The 17,835-nt window shown below is 43.0% G+C and overlaps 2 protein-coding genes across 3 annotated transcripts in view; one reads left to right on the top strand and one right to left on the bottom strand.

Annotated features, from left to right (window-relative positions):
- TMEM116 (transmembrane protein 116) overlaps positions 1-17,835 on the bottom strand; it is a 216,037-nt gene that overhangs the window by 6,981 nt on the left and 191,221 nt on the right. The window lies entirely within an intron of this gene.
- Positions 17,283-17,835, top strand: part of MAPKAPK5 (MAPK activated protein kinase 5) — a 43,459-nt gene continuing 42,906 nt past the window's right edge. For both annotated transcript variants that reach the window (XM_068563793.1, XM_068563792.1), the window contains exon 1: positions 17,283-17,687. In XM_068563793.1, coding sequence (XP_068419894.1) covers positions 17,652-17,687 — 36 coding nt within the window. In that variant the 5' untranslated portion in view covers positions 17,283-17,651. The remainder of the gene's footprint in view (positions 17,688-17,835) is intronic.

Genomic DNA, 17,835 nt, shown 5'->3' with positions numbered 1-17,835 from the left:
CAGACTGAACAAATTCATAGCCTTCGGTTCACTGCTTCTCTGACAAGATTTGGCAACTGCCCAAGCCAACTTGGAGGAGATAAATGAGGGGACCTGAGATTACCATCCCCTTGCAGCAATGTGTTAACAAACCATTCTGGCAATTTTTTTGGATTTTTAAAATTTTACCTTTTTTCTGTTCATTTATCTATTCCTTGTTTCAGGAAGTCTTAAGTAGCACTTATCATAGGCTAGGTACTATGCTAGGTAACTGCTTCCTTAGGGAGTAATGCTGGTGACATTACTGGCTCCCAATGCTTAGTCTAGCTGTGGAGATAATGAAACAAGCGATTGCACTAAAGTGAAGTGTCACGATAAAATGACTAGGCACTCCCAGATTGTGGGATTACAGTGTTGGGGGCTTTGTCACCCTCCATGCACTAAACACATTTTTTTAATGTAATATTTATTTTGTTAATCATAATAAACACACTTTTAATGTTTTGTTTTACTGGTTACAAGGAACAGTGAATTAGGAACTATAGAGGCAAAGCTAGCATTATGTTACCTAGTTTGGTGTCTCCTTCACTGAGTTACAAGGTTCTGACTCTTCCACTCCTTGATTTTGTTCCCAGTCCACGTTTCTCAGGCAAAAATAACAACTAAAATAAGGATAAAAGTTTATTTCTCTCTCAAGTAAAAGAAGTCCAAAGTTGGGCAGTTAAGGGCTATTAATGTGATTCCACAAAGTCTTTAAGCAACCTGGGTTCCTACTATTTCAATGTTCCATTATCTCTAGACTTTGACCCTCATCCTCAAGGTTTAATATGGCTGCTAACATTCCAGCCATCACATCAACATTCCAGGGAGCAGGATGGTAAAAAGGACAAAGAAAGGTGGGACACTCTTCTCTATAAGGCAACTTCCCAGAGGTTGCCCACAAAACTTCCATTTATATGTCTTTGGACAAAATTAAGATACATGGCCACATCTAGCTGCAAAGAAGGATAAAGAATATTGTCTTTTTAGCCAGGGATCAGCATGCCTAGCTAAAACTGAAGTTCTTAGTTCTAAAGAAGAAAAGGAAAATGGATTTGGGGAGGCAAATAGCAATCCCTACCATGATGTGAAACAGTACCCTCAAAATTTAGGGTGATGCCTCTCCTTTGCCTAACCTTACCACCAATTTAATCCAAATCTCATGATGTAGGGTGAGAGTACTGGGAAGATTTTCTAAACAGACAGTGTATTAAGAATATTTTAGTTGCAAGTGTCAGAAAACCAAATTCAAACCAGTGTAAAAAAATGGTTCCTATATTCCAAAATCCTGACATCTCAGCTTTGGCCATGGCTTGATTCAGAAGTTCAAAAAGTTTCCATCTCTTGGCTCCACCTCTGCCAGGTGGGCTTCATTTTTAGACCATACCCATTTTGGTTCTGGTGGGTCTGGATCCTTAGAAGAGCCAACTGACCTCAACAGCTCTCGTCTCACACCCAGCCAGACTCAACTCCACTGGCTAGGAGAAAGTCCCTTTTTGCTAGCCCCAGCAAAGACCCTGAGGTTCATGTTAATTGGTCCAGTTGATGTGACATCCTGCCCCTCCCTCGACCAGTCACTGTGGCCAGAGGGTTGAGATGTGATGATTCACTTAGACCTGAGTCATAATGGTCCACCCTTGTGGCCAGGACTGGAGTCCCCTCTAGTCCATCTGGGCTGAAAATGAGGGAGGGATGGATCCCCCAAAGAATATTGGTGCTCTTATCTGAAGAAGACAGAGATTTGAGAGTTTCCTGAGTTACTGCCGACCTTTTAATATTTCAGTGTTGCCAAAACCCCTGTAGGGGTGAATTGGAGAAAACAGAGGAATGTAATGTTTCTTGCCCCCAGTCCCTGTGAATTAGACTCATTGTAAGAGAATCTGTTTTCTAAACTGACAAATAACAAAGGAAATGCTAGCTATTAAGAAATGTCTATAATGTTGATTCTGACATCCTAGACACATTAATTTCCTTGTGCTTTTAGTGACAGAAACCAGTTAGAACACTAGCTGTCTAAGCAAAAAGTTCTCAGGTTATAACCTAATCTCTCTGGGTATTTGGATATGGGTCAGTCACAGGAGTATTGGGTGTAAAGCTGCTGTTTCTGCCTTTAGCCTTGCCCAGTGCCCAAGAGGAAATGGCTGAATGAAGGACACAAGGAACTACGCAGCCCCGAGAACCGAGCTGATGAGGCGTTTTCTAAGTCTAGGCGCCAACTCGTGGCCAATAAGTACAACTACAGTGTTATCCTCTCCGAGAGCTGATAGGCTAGACCTACCAGGCTGGTGTCTTTCAAAGATGGTGCTACACATATTAATTTATTTACAAAACAGAAAAAGACTCAAACTTACGGTTACTAAAGGGTATAGTGGGCGGGGAGATAAATTACGAGTTTGGGATTAACATATACACACTACTATGTATAAAATAGACAAACAGGGACCTACTGTATAGCACAGGGAACTATATTCAATATCTTGTAATAACCTATAATGTAAATGAATCTGAAAATATATATATATATATATATATATATATATATATATATATATATATATATATATATATATTACATATAACTGAATCACTTTTCTATATACGTGGAACTAATATAACATTGTAAATTAACTATACTTCAATTTTAAAAATGGTTAAAACAAGCAAAACAAAACAAAACATGGTGTTACATACAACACGACTGTACATGGGCAATACCTAGCAGGCAAATGCAATGAGAGAATCAAGAGGCCAGGGTCACATACCCAGAATAACTGAAAACAGGGACTCCAACAAAAACTTGTTCACGAATGTTCACAGTACTATTCACAGTAGCCAAAAGGTGGAAACAACACAAATGTCTATCAACAGATGAATGGATAAACAAAATGTGGTTCATTCACATAATGAAATATTATTCAACCATAAAGAAGTAATGAAGCACTGATACATGCTATAGTATAGATGAACCTCAAAAACATGATGCTAAGTGAAAGAAGCTGAACATAAAAGGCCACATATTGTCTGATTCCATGTTTATGAAATGTTGAGAATAGGTAAATCCATAGAGACAGGAAGTAGATTGGTAGTTGCCAGGGGCTGGGGAAAGGAGGAAAGGGGATGGATAATAGATATGGGTTTCCTTTGGGGATGATGAAAATGTTTTCAAACTAGATAGAGGTGATAGTTGCACAACACTGTGAATGTACTGAATGTCACTGAATTGTTTACTTTAAAATGGTCAATTTTGTGTTATGTGAGTTTAACCTTAATTTAAAAAAATTAGCCGCATTACCTCTGGGCCTCCATCTCCTCACGATCCCTACAGTCACATCCAGCTCTCACTCAGCTCTTTTGTGAAGAATAAAAGGGAACTGATATTCATTTATATTGATTTTATTAACCCTTTTCTGAAAAGGAAATAAATAAACACGGTAAAAAAATGTTCAGTGAAATACACCCCTGGTTCCCAGTCTGGTGGCCCCAGGAAGAAATATTTACTGTGTATCTACTAAGTGCCAGGTGATGCTGATGCTGCTGGTCTGGCGGCCACACTTTGAGAACCACTGCCTGAGGAAAAAATGTATCAGGTCATTCTTTGACCCTTCCATACAGGAACCCTCATTTCCTTAATATGAGAGGGATCTGAACTTCCTTCAGAAAGACCTGTGTTTGCTCCTTATTTTTTATTTTGAAATTATTTCAAACGAGTTCTGAGAAAAGTACAATCTCTCATATACTCTACCCAAATTCATCCATTTTTAGCATTTTCTCCCATTTGCTCTATCCCTTCTTACCCACCAACTCCCATTATATATTTTCTTTTTTTTCTGGACCATCTATGAGTTAGTTGCAGGCATCATGCCCATTTACTTCTTTTTTTTTTTTAAAGAGTTAGATACTAACCAGTTTTTTTTTTTTAATTGGAATTGATTGAGATTTAAGCAGGGGAATGACATGATTTTAAATTTATTTATTTATTGATTTATTTTTGGCTGTGTTGGGTCTTCGTTTGTGTGTGAGGGCTTTCTCTAGTTGCGGCAAGCAGGGGCCACTCTTCATCGCGGTGCGCGGGCCTCTCACTGTCGCGGCCTCTCTTGTTGCGGAGCACAGGTTCCAGACGTGCAGGCTCAGTAGTTGTGGCTCACGGGCCCAGTTGCTCCGTGGCATGTGGGATCTTCCCAGACCAGGGCTCGAACCCGTGTCCCCTGCATTGGCAGGCAGATTCTCAACCACTGCACCACCAGGGAATCCCCCATTTACTTCTTAATACTTTATTGTGTTTGAATTTTTATCTTGGATACTCCCTTATGTAACCACAGTTCAGTTACCTAATACGGGGAATTTCATTTGATACACACTGACCCAATACTTGTGGGAGCTTTTGACAACACTAGAAACATCTGAGGAACAGGATTATCCTGGGGGAAGCTGGTGATATTTCCTGGTCCTACTCTGCCTCCTTGGAGACTCTTACATGCCAGCTATGATCCAGGAAGAGGGCCCTCACCCAAACCGTGTTGGCACTCTGGCCTCAGACTTCTATCCTCCAGAACTGTGAGAAATACATTCCTTTTGCTTCTGAGCCACCCAGTTTGTGGCATTTTGTTGGAGCAGCTCGAATAGACTAAGATAGCACCCGCCCTTCACTCTTTTCTGACTCCTACTGATTCCTCTCTTCAATCCCATTGCAAAGGGTGGAGATAAGGATATCAGTTCAGTATATTACCTGGCAATAACAACAATAAAAACCATCATCACCATAATCATCTGAGCATTTAATGGTTTATTTTTAAAGCTATATCAAAATGTCATGTTCCTGTGTCTCGTTTGAGGTAATCTCTGTGTCTTGTTTCTCAGCTGAAAAGTGGGAATCACACGTCGTCAAATGAGATAACTCTTTGGAAATTGTGCCTTTTCAGAATCTTACTTTCCCCTTGGGGCTTCAAAAGGCTACCAAGTGAAGTGGCTGTTTAATGGGTACAGAGGTTCACTTTTGCAAGATGAAAAAGTTCTGTGAATATACTTAAAACTACTAATTTATACACTTAGAAATAATTAAGATGGTAAATTTGATGTTTTACAGTTTTTACCAAAATAATACTTAAAAAAAAAAAAACTACCAAGTGAGACATCTGAGGAGCTATCCCAGAAGAGGGATGATGTTTCTGTGGCTCCCAAAGGAGAGACACGAGCCAGTGAGTGAACAGTGAGGGAAGCAAGCAGGAAATCTCTGGCAATGGGCAGAAAAAGCTGCGTGTGGGAAGGTTCCTGCCAGGTCAAGGGAAGGGTTCCAGCAGGGGCTGAGGAGCCGCAGCAATGCAGAGCTGCACTGTGGGCACAGGGCTGGACTTGATGATTGCTAGGGTCCCTTCCAACTCTTGAGAGGCTGAAGGATTTGAACTGAGTCAAGTTCAGCAAATGCTAGAACTTTCCATTCACAGACCGTCAAATTTTATTATGCTGTATTTGAGGAACAGAAATTTAGGTAAAAAACCAGTGCATGCTCTCATACTATAGGAGAATATAACGTGGTATGACTCTTCTGGTAGGAATCCACTGCTAAAAATTTATCCAAGATAACAAATGGACAAGTGGACAAAATATGTTTATTTCCTAAGTGCTCTTTCCGAGCACTATTTGTGATAGCAGAAAACTTCAAACAACTTAAATGTCCATTAAGTGATCACTCGGCGACACTCAGAGGGTCAAGACGTCAATCTGAGTTATCAAGCAGAAGGGAGATGTTTGGGGCAGGATGAGGGACAGTAAGTACCAAGAGAGACTGGATGCTGCTCCTCTTTGCTTCTCTCCACAGCCTTCTCCTTTCTCTGCAGATTGGCTTTCACTGCTTAAATATTCATGCAGCAGACGATGACTGCCTCAGCCTGGACAACACGACTCACGGCTGGCTTAATGTTCCAGTCTCAGTTCCCATGAGCTTCTGATAGGTCCAGCTTGGCCCAGAAGTCCATTCCTGAGCCAGTCAGCTGTGGCTGCAGGATGGGGTCACATGGTACTCACTGGATGTTAAGCCCATCCCCTAAGCAGGGGCTGTTGGGTGATGGGCACCCTGGAGGTGTCTACACTCACTCATCAGTGTGGTCCAGGACCAACTGGCAGCATCTGCAGCACCGGGCAGCTTCTTAGCAATGCAGATTCCCAGGTTCCACCCCACACCTAATGAATCAAAATCTGCATTTTAATAAGGTCCTCAGGGGTCAGTCTGTGCATTGAAGTTTGAGAGACACTGATTTATCACAAGAAAGGATGGTTCCTTCCTATTTTCTTCCTTCCTTCCTTCTTCCCCCACCCCCTTTCCTCATTAAAATGCCTTTACTGAGGTATAATTCACATACCATACAATTCACCCATTTATCTAAAGAGTACAATTGAATTTTTTTAGTATGTTCACAGAATTATACATCTATCACCATAATAGATTTTACAACATTTTGACTGCTGTAAAAAGAAACCTGTACTCCTTGGCTGTCATCCCCTAATCCCTCCTACTCCCCCCACCCCAGCCCCTGGCAATCACTAATCTACTTTGTCTCTAGGGATTTGCCTACTCTGGATATTTCACATAAGTGGCGTCATACAGTATGTGACATTTTGTCTGTCTGCTTTCACTTTTTTTTGGCTGTGCCTTGCAGCTTGCAGGATCCTAGTTCCCCAACAAGGAATCAAACCCGGGCCCCCTGCAGTGGAAGCACAGAGTCCTAACCACTGGACTGCCAGGGAAGTCCCTGTTGGGAGTTTTTAAAAATTACTGATTCAATTTCATTACTGGTAATTGGTCTCTTTATATTTTCCATTTCTTCCTGCCTCAGTCTTGGTAGATTGTACATTTCTAGCAATATATCCGTTTCTTCTAGGTTGTCCATTTTATTGACATAATTGTTTGTAGTAATCTCTTATGATCCTTTGTACTTCTGTGGTGTTGGTTGTAACTTCCCTTTCATCTTTAATTATTTATTGGAGCCCTTTCTCTTTTTTTCTTGATGAGTCTGACTAAATTTTCTCTTTTCAAAGAAACACCTCTTAGTTTCATTGATCTTTTTTGTTGCCTTTTTAATCTCTATTGTACTTATTTCTGCTCTGATCTTTATGATTTCTTTCCTTCAACTAATTTTGGGTTTTGTTTGCTCCTCTTTTTCTAGTTCCTTTAGGTGTAAAGTTTGGTTGTTTGAGATTTTTTTTCTTGTTTCTGAGGTAGGCTTGTATCACTATAAACTCTCCTCTTAGAACTGCTTTTGCCGCATCCCATAGATTTTGGATCACTGTGTTTCCATTTTCATTTGTCTCCAGGTATTTTTAAATTTCCTCTTTGATTTCTTTGGTGAACAATTGGTTGTTTAGTAGCATATTGTTTAGTCTCCACGTGTTTGTATTTTTTGCCATTTTTTTCTTGTAGTTGACTTCTAGTCTTCTATCACTGGCTGGAAAAGATGCTTGATACAATTTCAGTTCTCTTAAATTTATTGAGACTCGTGATCTTTCCTGGATAATGTTCCATGTGCCCTTGAAAAGAATTTTCAGTCTGCAGCTTTTGGATAAAAAGTTCTATTTACATCTATTAAGTCCATCTGGTCTAATGTGTCACTTAAGGCCAGTGTTTCCTTATTGATTTTCTGTCTGGATGATCTGTCCATTGATGTAAATGTGACGTTAAAGTCCCCTACAATGATATGTTACTGTCAACTTCTCCCTTTATATTTGTTAATATTTGCCTTATGTATTTAGATGCTCCTGTGTTGGGTACATATATAATTGTTGTATCTTCTTATTGGTTAGATCCCTTTATCATTATCTAATGTCCTTCTTTGTCTCATTACGGTCTTTGTTTTAAAGTCTGTTTTGTCTGATGTAAGTATTGCTATCTCAACCTTTTTATTTCCATTTGCATGGAATACCTTTTCCCATCCCCTCACTTTCAATTTGTTTGTCTTTAGATCTGAAGTGAATCTTTTGTAGGCACCATATATATGGGTCTTTTTTTTTTTTTAACCATTCAACCACTCGAAATCTTTTAATTGGAGCATTTAATCCATTTACATTTAAAGTAATTATTGATAGATATGTATTTGTTGCCATTGTGTTAACTGTTTTCTGGTTATTTTTGTAGTTCTCTTTTGTTCGTTTCTTCTTCTTTAGCTTTCTTCCTCTGTGATTTGATGGCTATCCTTAGTGTTATGTTTGGATTCCTTTGTCTTTCTTGTGTGTGTATCTATCATAGATTTTTGGGTTGTGGTTACTATGAGGTTTATATATAACAATCATATATACATATGAGATTATTTTAAGTTGATCTCTTAAGTTTGAACACGTTCTAACCACCCTGCATATTTACTCACCACTGTGTTTAATATTTAATGTTTTTGAAACCATATTTTATGTCTTTTTGTTTTGCGTAGCCCTTAACTACTGATTATGGATATAGATAATTTTACTACTTTTGTCTTTTTTTTTAAATTAATTAATTAATTTATTTATTTTGGCTGTGTTGGGTCTTCGTTTCTGTGTGAGGGCCTCCTCTAGTTGCGGCAAGCAGGGGCCACTCTTCATCGCGGTGCGCGGGCCTCTCACTATTGTGGCCTCTCTTGTTGCGGAGCACAGGCTCCAGACGCGCAGGCTCAGTAGTTGTGGCTCACAGGCCCAGCTGCTCCGTGGCATGTGGGATCTTCCCAAACCAGGGCTCGAACCCGTGTCCCCTGCATTGGCAGGCAGATTCTCAACCACGGCGCCACCAGGGAAGCCCACTACTTTTGTCTTTTAACCTTTCTACTAGCCTTATAAGTGGTTGACCTACTACCTTTACTGTATATTTGCCTTTACATTTTTCCTTTCGTAATTTTTATATTTCTAGTTGTGGTCTTTTCTCTCTTTTTTAAAGATTTATCATTTATTTATTTATTTAATTTATTTTTGGCTGCATCGGGTCTTAGTTGCGGCATGCAGAATCTTTCATTGCGGTGCACAGGCTTCTCTCTAGTTGTGACGTGTGGGTTTTCTCTTTTCTAGTTGTGGCACACAGGCTCCAGGGCACGTGGGCTCTGTAGTTGTGGCGCGCGGGCTCTAGTTGAGGCACGTGAGCTCAGTAGTTGTGGTACATGGACTTAGTTGCCCCGTGGCATGTGGGATCTTAGTTCCCTGACCAGGGATTGAACCCACGTCCCATGCATTGTTAAGGCGGGTTCTTTACCACTGGACCACCAGGGAAGTCCTGTGGTCTTTTCCTTTTCACTCAGAGAAGTCCCTTTCACATTTCTTGTTAAGCTGGCTTATTGGTACTGAACTCTTTTAGCTTTTGCTTGTCTGTAAAACTCTTTGTCTTTCATTCAAATCTGAATTATAACCTTGCTGGGTAGAATATTATTGGTTGTAGGTTTTTTCATTTCATCACTTTAAATATATTGTGCCATTTCCTTCTGGCCTGCAAAGTTTCTGCTGAAAAGTCAGCTGACAGTCTTATAGGAGTTCCCTTGTATGTAACTAGTTCCTTTTCCCTTGCTGCTTTTAATGTTTTCTCTTTAATTTTTTTTTCTATTTTAGTTACAATGTGTCTTGGTGTGGACCTCTCTGTGCTTCCTGGTCCTGGATGTCTGTTTCCTTTCCTTGGATAGGGAAATTTTCAGCTATTATGTCTTCAAGTAAGTTCTCTGCCCCTTTCTGTCTCTCTTCTCCTTCTGGGACCCTATAATGTGAACTTCAGTATGCTTGATGTTGTCCCAGAGGTACCTTAAACTATTCTTATTTTTCAGAATTCTTTTTCCTTTTTTGTGTTCAGTTTGGGTGATTTCCACTACTCTGTCTTCCAGTTTGCTGATCTGTTCTTCTGTATATTCTATTGTTGATTCCTTCTTGTGTATTTTTTATTTCCACTATTGTATTCTTCAGCTGTTTGGTTCTTCTTTATATTTTGTTAAGCTTCTGTGTTCATCCGTTCTTCTCCTGAGTTCACTGAACATCTTTATAATCATTACCTTGAATTCTTTAATGGTTAGATTACTTATCTCCACTTTGCTTAGTCTTTTTCTGGGGTTTTACCTTGTTCCTTTGTTTGGAACATATTCCTCTATTGCTTCATTTTGCCTACTTCTGTTTTTATTTCTATGTATTAGGTAGATTGGATACAATTCTCAATCTTGGAGAAGTGGCCTTATATAAGAGATGTCCTATGGGGCTTAGCAGCACCTTCTCCTCTGGTTACCAGAGCTATACGCTCTAGGGGTGCCCCCATGTGGGTTGCATGGGTCCTTCTGTTGTCACGGGGCTGACTGCTTTGAGCACACTGGTAGGCAGGGCTGGCCTCCAGCCCAGTTGGCTGCCAGGCCCTGCCTTATGTGGAGGCTGCTGGCCCACTGGTGGGCGGGGCAGATCCCTGCATGGCTGGCTGTTCAGCTTGGGGATCCTGGGATCCCCAACTGGCTGGTGGTGGTAAGGCCCTGGTACTAATAGGCTAGTAGGACTCCAAAATGGCACTTGGCAGAACCAATGTCATGGTAGAATGAGCTCCTAAAAATGGCTGCCGCCAGAGTCTATGTCCCCATGGGGAGTCCCAGTTGCCTCCTGCCTCTCCTGGAGGCTCTCCGAGATCAGCAAGTGGGTCTGACCCAGGCTCCTTTCAAATTACTGCCTCTGTACTAGGTCTCAGAGCATGTGAGATTTTGCATATGTCCTTTAAGAGCCAAGTCTGTTTCCTATAGCCCTCTGGTTCTCCCATACAGAAGCCCCTCTCGTCTTCAAAGCCAGACGTTTTGGGGCTGGACTTTTCTGGATAGCCTACCCTGAAGGTGTGGGTCTTAACTATACTGTATCTCTGCCCCTCCTATCTGCCTGGTTGTGGTTCCCTTTCTTTTTTTTTCTTTTTGGCCACACTGCACAACTTGTGGGATCTTAGTTCCCTGACCAGGGACTGAACCCAGGCCCTTGGCAGTGAAAACAGAGTCTTAACTATTGGACCTCCAGGGAATTCCCTGTAGTTCCTTCTTTCCACCTTTAGTTGTGGAAAATCTGCTGATCTTCAGGTCATTCTCATCAATAGTTGCTCTGTAAATAGTTGTAATTTTGGTGTGCCGATGGGTGGAGGTGAGCTCAGGGTCTTCCCACTCCATCATCTTGGCCACACCCATAAATGTCTAATTCAAAGACACCCAGTCTACAGTATTTCGTTATAGCAGCCCAAGCTACGACAGATTTTGGTACTGAGAAGTGGGGTGCTGCTATAACAATTACCTAAAAATGTGGAAGCAGCTTTTGAACTGGAGAAAGGGTGGAAGTTGGAAGAATTTGGAAGTACATGCTAGAAAGATAGATGTTTCTGGTGAGGGCTCAGAAGGAAAAGAGGAGAGCTGGAGAGAAAGCTTCCATTTTCTTAGCAAACACATAAATAATCATGAACAGAGTGTTGGCAGAAATATGGATGGTAAGGTCCACTTTGTTGAGGTCTTAGAGGGAAATGAGGAACATGCTGTTGGACAATGGAGAACAGATGATCCTTGTTATAAAGTGGCAAAGAACTTGGCTGAACTGTGTCCTAGTGTTTTTGCAAGGTACAGCTGGAGAGCAATGAAAATGAATATTCAATAACTGAATTATTTTGCTGTACACTTGAAACTAACACAATATTGTAAGTCAACTATACTCCAATAAAACTTAATAAAAAAGAAAAAATCCTGCTGCAAGTAAAAGATCAAAGTTGAATATTTAAGTCATATTTGTGAAAAAAAGAAAATGAATATTCAGTGAAGAGATTTATAAATAAAGTGTTTGAAGAGTAGCTTGCTTCCTCCTGACTGCTTACAATAAAATGTGAAAGGAAAGAGATGACTTGAAGAAGGAATTGTTAAGCAAAGGGAACCAGAATTTAATGCTTTGGAAAATTCTCAGCCTGTCCATATCCCAAAAATGAGCAAATGTGTTTGGAAGAGAACACTGAAGGATGTGGTTGGACTATCAAATGATAGAGATTATTGGATTATAGGAACAGAAACACTGCCTGTTTGTACTGAAGGGGACTGAGATGGGAAGAAATGAAGGAAGGCTTTCAGATGTTGATTCTACAGGACAGGATGATACAGCTACTTGGCTATGAATGTGCACTATTCAAGAAAGGGGAAGAATGATCCCAAAAGCAATTCAGAAATCATCAGGGCCATCACCTTGGTTTCAACAGGACAGACAGGCTTCATCTGAAGTCATGGGGGCAGGACCCTTGCCTGGGCAAAGCTGCAAAGGCAGGACCACAACCCAGTGGATCCAGAGGGCAGAGCATCAAACCAAAGAGGATTATTCTCGAGCCTTAAGATCTAAAGGTATTTGCCTTGCTAGAATTGGACTTGCTTGGGACCCATCACTCCTTTCTTCCTTCTGATTACTCCTTTCTTTCTTCTGATTACTCCTTTTTGGAATGAGAATGTCTACCCTATGCCTATCCCACCACTGTATTTTGGAAGTAGATAACTTATCTGGTTTCACAGATTCACAGCTAGAGAGGAATTTTGTTTCAAGATGAATCATACCTAGGAGTGTCACCTATATCTGATTTAGGTAGTATTTATTTTTTTAAGGAAAGCTTTATTCTTTTTTTGACCGCACCACACAGTATGTTGGATCTTAGTTCCCTGACCAGGGATCGAACCCATGCCCCCTGCAATGGAAGCATGGTGTCTTAACCACTGGACCACCAGGGAAGTCCAATAGTATGTAGATACTTTAGACATTAGAGTTGATTCTGAAGAGTTAAGACTTTGGAGCTGTTGGAATGAAGTGAATATATTTTGCATGTGAGAAGGACATGCATCTGCAGGGCCATATATTTTCTAATAGCAGCCTGAGCTGACAAAGACAGATCATGGTTTCCTTACAGGACCCTGGATTTGATTTTGCTTGAAAGCCATAGCTTAATTTTAGCTCTGGTTGCCATCTAGAGAGACTAAAAAATTTCAAAATCATCAAGTCCTGACTCCTTATTGTTCAATAATTTATCTCTCTTCTCCCATTTTACTACAAGAAGCAAGACGAAGCCAGGCAGCACCTTCTGCTTGGTAACTGCTTTAGTTAGATCACCCAGTTCACTAGGAATATTTTCTCTTTCCACATACTTGCAGACGATACTGTCGCTAAACCTTCTGCCACTTCATAACAAGGATCCTCTTTCCTTCAGTTTCCAATAACATGTTCCTTACTTCCTTTTGAGCTCTCATTGGCAGCATCATCAAAGTCCAGATTCCTACTAAGTTTGTTCAAGATAATTTAGGCTGTCTCTAACACACTCCTCAAAATCTTTCCTGCTTCTGTCCACTGCCTGGTTCCAAACCACTCCCACATTTTAGGTAGTTGTTATGACAGCACCCCATTTCCAGGCACCAAAATCTGTATTAGTTATCTATGCTGCATGACAAATTGCCCCTAAATTTAGTGCTTTAAAAACAGTTATTATGTCACAGTTTCTGTGGGTCAGGAATTTGGACACAGCTTAGCTGGGTGCCCCTGGTACAGAAGGTTGCAATCAAGTTGTTGGCCAAGGCTGCAATCATCTCAGGGCTCAACTAGGTGAGGATCCATTCTAAGCTCATTTATGTGACCACTGGCCAGGCCTCAGGTTCTCACTGACAGTTGGCGGGACATTAGTTCCTTGACACATGGAGCCCTCTATTGGGCAACTATAGTGGGCTGATTAGTATCCCCTCCCCCATTCATGTTCACATGGAACCTCAGAATGCAGAAATAGGGTCTCTGCAGATGTAATTAGTTAGGTTAAGATGAGGTCATACTAAATTTGGGTGGGCCCTAAATCCAATGACTGGTGTCCTCATAAGGAGAGAGAACATAGAGGCACACAGAAAAGGTCATGTGGAGATCGAGGCAGAGATTAGAATAATGTACCTATAAGCCAAGGAATGCCAAGGACTGCTGGAAGACTCCACTTTTCCCTAGAGTCTTCAGGGGAGCATGGCCCTTATGACACCTGGATTTCAGACTTTTGGCCTCCAGAACTGTAGAGAATTTCTGTTGTTTTAAGCCACCCAGTTTGTGGTAGTTTGTTATGGCAGCCCCAGGAAACTAATACAGCAGCTCACATTTTTGACCTGGCTTTCCTCAGAGCAAATAAGCAAGAGAATAGGAGAGCAAGAGAGGGGTACCCAAGATGGAAGCCACAGACTTTTTGCAACCTAATCTCAGACATGCCATCCCATCATTAGAAGCAAGTCACTAGATCAGCCCACAAGCAGGGTGAGGGGATTAAACAAGATCATGAATACCAAGAGGTGGGCATCACTGAAGGCTACCTTAGGCTGTCTACTACCTCCCCAGCAAAAAAGTGGAAAAAATGGAGGAAACCTCTCCTTCCTCAGGGCTCTGCCTTCTCCATTCCTTGATTCCTTCAACAAATATTTATTAAACACCTACAGTGGGCTGGGTGTTGGGGATGTGACCAGTAATACAGACAAGATTCTTTCCCTTTTTGAGAGTATTTAGTCTAGTGTGGGAGAGAACACTAAAGAAAAAAAGCAAGTGGATATATAAATTAAAATTGTGATAAGTACAAGGAAGTAAATTATGAGGTAATAGGAATATCTGATTTAGATTGAACCAAGGATCAGGCCTACTCTTTCTGATAAAATAGTATTTAGAATGTGGTTGAAGACTGTGTAGAGATTGGGCTGTGTGTGTGTGTTGGGTGGGGAGAGTAAGTCTCTAGATAGAGGGATAGTATGTGCAGATAACAGCCAATAAGTTTAACCGCCAGACTCAGAACATTTAAGGCAGGGATTTCATCTCTGCATCTCTACTATGTAGCACAGTGCCTGGCACAGAGAGGCACTTGATAAATTCTTAATGAATGAATGAATGAATCCAAGGTAACTTCTATTTCCTGTTATAGATAATGTCAATTAAAGTCATTTCGAAATTTTCTCCCAAAGTTCACTGCTGGGTCACTGTTCTTATTTGTATTAGGTAGCATAAGCAAAGCTGCTATAATAAAGAGACGTAAATAGATAAAAGCTCAACACAAGAGGTTTTTTTTTTCCCCCCTCATATAACAATGCTGAGTGGATGTTTAGGTCAACAGGGCAGAGTTCTCCTCCACCCAGGTATCTTCCATCTTAAAGCCTTCCCTTCTCCAGAACCTGGTCATCATCTTCCAGCTGGCAGAGTAAGTAAGAGCATCTGTTGACAGATTTTCTGGGCCAGGCCTGGATATGTGCACATCTCTTCTGCTCACTTTCCACTGGGGGAGAGCATAGGCATATGGCCACTTTAAGGGGGTTGAGGAATGTACTGTAGGTGTATGGCCAACAAAGAGGACAACTAAATAAGTCAAATACTTGACTTATTCTCTGGTACGTTACTCAAGAACCTCAAATTAACCAGATAAAAAAGAACTCTGGATTCCCTGCCTTCACTCTCATCTGAGTCTTTCATTCACTGAATGGCACCACCATCCATGCAAGTTGCTTAAGGCAGTCTCCTGGAAGTTATTCTTGATTTGTTTTTGTTTTTTTGGCCGTGCTACGTGGGATGTGGGATCTTAGTTCCCCACCAGGGATCGAACCCGTGACCCCTGCAGTGGAAGTGCAGAGTCTTAACCACTGGACCGCCAGGGAAGTCCCCTTGATTTGTTTCTTATTTTCATCTTCCACGTGGAGTCCTTCAGGAAGTCCTTTCAACTCTACCTCCAAAACATATCATAAACCCATCTATTCTATCTTTACTGCCACTTTCTTAGTTCAAGCTTCATAATAATCTGGGTTATTCCAAAAGCATTTTAATAACTCTCCATGTCTCCACTTTCACTTGCCCATATTTCATTCTCCATACAGCAGAATCTTATCTTTTAAAACATAAATTTGATCATATCACTCTTTAGTTTAAAACCTTCCAGTGGCTTAGAATAAAACCCAAAGTTCTCACCATGACCCCTAAGGGTGTATATGATACAACCCCTGCCCACCTCTCCAACCTCATCCTTTATCACTCTCTGCTACTCACCCTACTCCAGCTGCAATGATCTTGCTGCTCCTTGACCACATTTACCTTACTTCCACTTTAAGACTTTTGCACTTGCTGTTCCATCTGCTCAGAAATCCCCTTGGATTTCCAATAGACAGTTCCTTCTCATTAGAGGTCTCAGCTTCAAGGTTACGGCCTGGGAGACCTTCCCTGATCATCTACTTGGAAAAAGTCCCCACACCCAGTTATTCTCTTACCTCAGCATCCTGTTTACTTTCTTTTTAGTATCCACAAACTGTGTTTTTTCCCTCTTTACTTTCTGCTTCCCTTTCCTGAAAATAAGATCCATGAGCAGGTACCGTGTCTTTTTTCTACTGTTTCCCCAGGGTCGAGTAGGCGTGGCACACAGCTGTGCTCAGTAAATAAGTGAATGAATGAAGAGGCATCAAGAGGTGATTAACCAAAAGCTCCTGCAAGGTTCTTTGACAGATTGTTGGTGTCGTGTAAGGAGCACAAACCTGGATGCCGGTTCGGACTTGCCCACTTCTCAGCCGTGCGCAAATGAGTGCCGCTCTCTGAAAGCCTCAGTTACTGCATCCGTTAACACGTAATAAGCACATACTTACCTGAAAAGGCCAAATGCCTACTTTATAAAGGAGAAAGGAACTAAGAGAAGAAAAGAGCGTCACGTAAAATAAACGCTCCGTATATATAACTATTATTATATATAATTGTTACCGCAGGACCCGCCCGTGGCCTCAGTTTCGTCTTCTCTATCACGAGTCGATATCCCCGGCTCCTTCCGCAGGGTGTTTCTGGCGGCACAAATCTCGTCCGCGGCGCTGGGAGAAAAGAGAAACGCTCGCGCAGCCACTAGAGTCCGGTGGTGAGGTCCAATAGCCCCGCCCCGCGAGCCCGAGCCTTTTACGTCATCAACTCGGCGCCAGCGCTGCGGAGGGCCCGGGGGCCTATCCTGGGTGTGGAGCCACCTTGGGGAGGCCTTGGCGGACGCCTGCAAGTCAACTGCTTGGTTCGGGGGCGGCTCGGAAACCGCAGCGGACCGTGACGAGAGGCACGTGGAGCCGTGGGGACACGAAGTCGGGCGGCAGGAGGGGCGGCCCGGAGCTCAGGCGGGGCACAGCGCCGGCAAGCGGGCGGCTGGCGGGGCTGCCCGGCGCGGGTGTCCCGGCGATGTGTGGCGCTGAAGCGGCAGCGGGAGCAGCGGCAGCGGCGGCGGTGGGCTCGGCCTCGGCTTCGCGGCGGTGCCGGCGGCGGAGGCGGAGGCGCAGGTTCCTCCTCAGGACCTGGCGAGCCCGGGCCTAAGCGGCGGCCCCGCGAGGCCCCAGCACATCGCCCCGGATCGGGGCCTTCCCCGCCTCGCCCTGCCCCGGGAGCCTGCCTCCCCGGCCGGGGATGAGGCTGGGAGGCGGCCGCGCGGGGCCCAGCACAAAGGCTTGTTCCCGGGGGCCGCTGCCGCCGCCGCCCCCAGCCTAGAGCCGCCCGCCGAGGCCGAGCCGGCGTCGGGGCCCTCATCCCCGCAGGTCCCCGGGGGCGGCTACTGCCCGTCTCCCCGAGACCCAGGGCCCCGAGTGCTGAGCCCCTTGTTCCTTCGGCTGCGGCGGGATCCGGCAGCTGCGCAGCCTCTGCTGCTCCCGGCCGTGCGGGCCCCGCGGAGCATGTGGGAGGAGAGCGACATGGAGAAAGCCATCAAGGTAAGGGGGAGATGCCCCCTTCCTCCCCGCTTTGTTTCTGTGACATTCCTTTCGGCTCCAACCTCAGAAAGCGCAGAGAACTTGGAGCAACTCCCGGGTTTCGGTTTTCACTGGGTTCCGTGGACTACGTTTTACAGCACTGGGGAGA

The sequence above is a fragment of the Eschrichtius robustus genome, chromosome 14 (assembly GCF_028021215.1).
Source record: "Eschrichtius robustus isolate mEscRob2 chromosome 14, mEscRob2.pri, whole genome shotgun sequence".
Taxonomy (NCBI): Eukaryota; Metazoa; Chordata; class Mammalia; order Artiodactyla; family Eschrichtiidae; genus Eschrichtius; species Eschrichtius robustus.
Note: the sequence above shows the minus strand (reverse complement) of the source record. Positions and strands in the feature narration are given on the sequence as shown.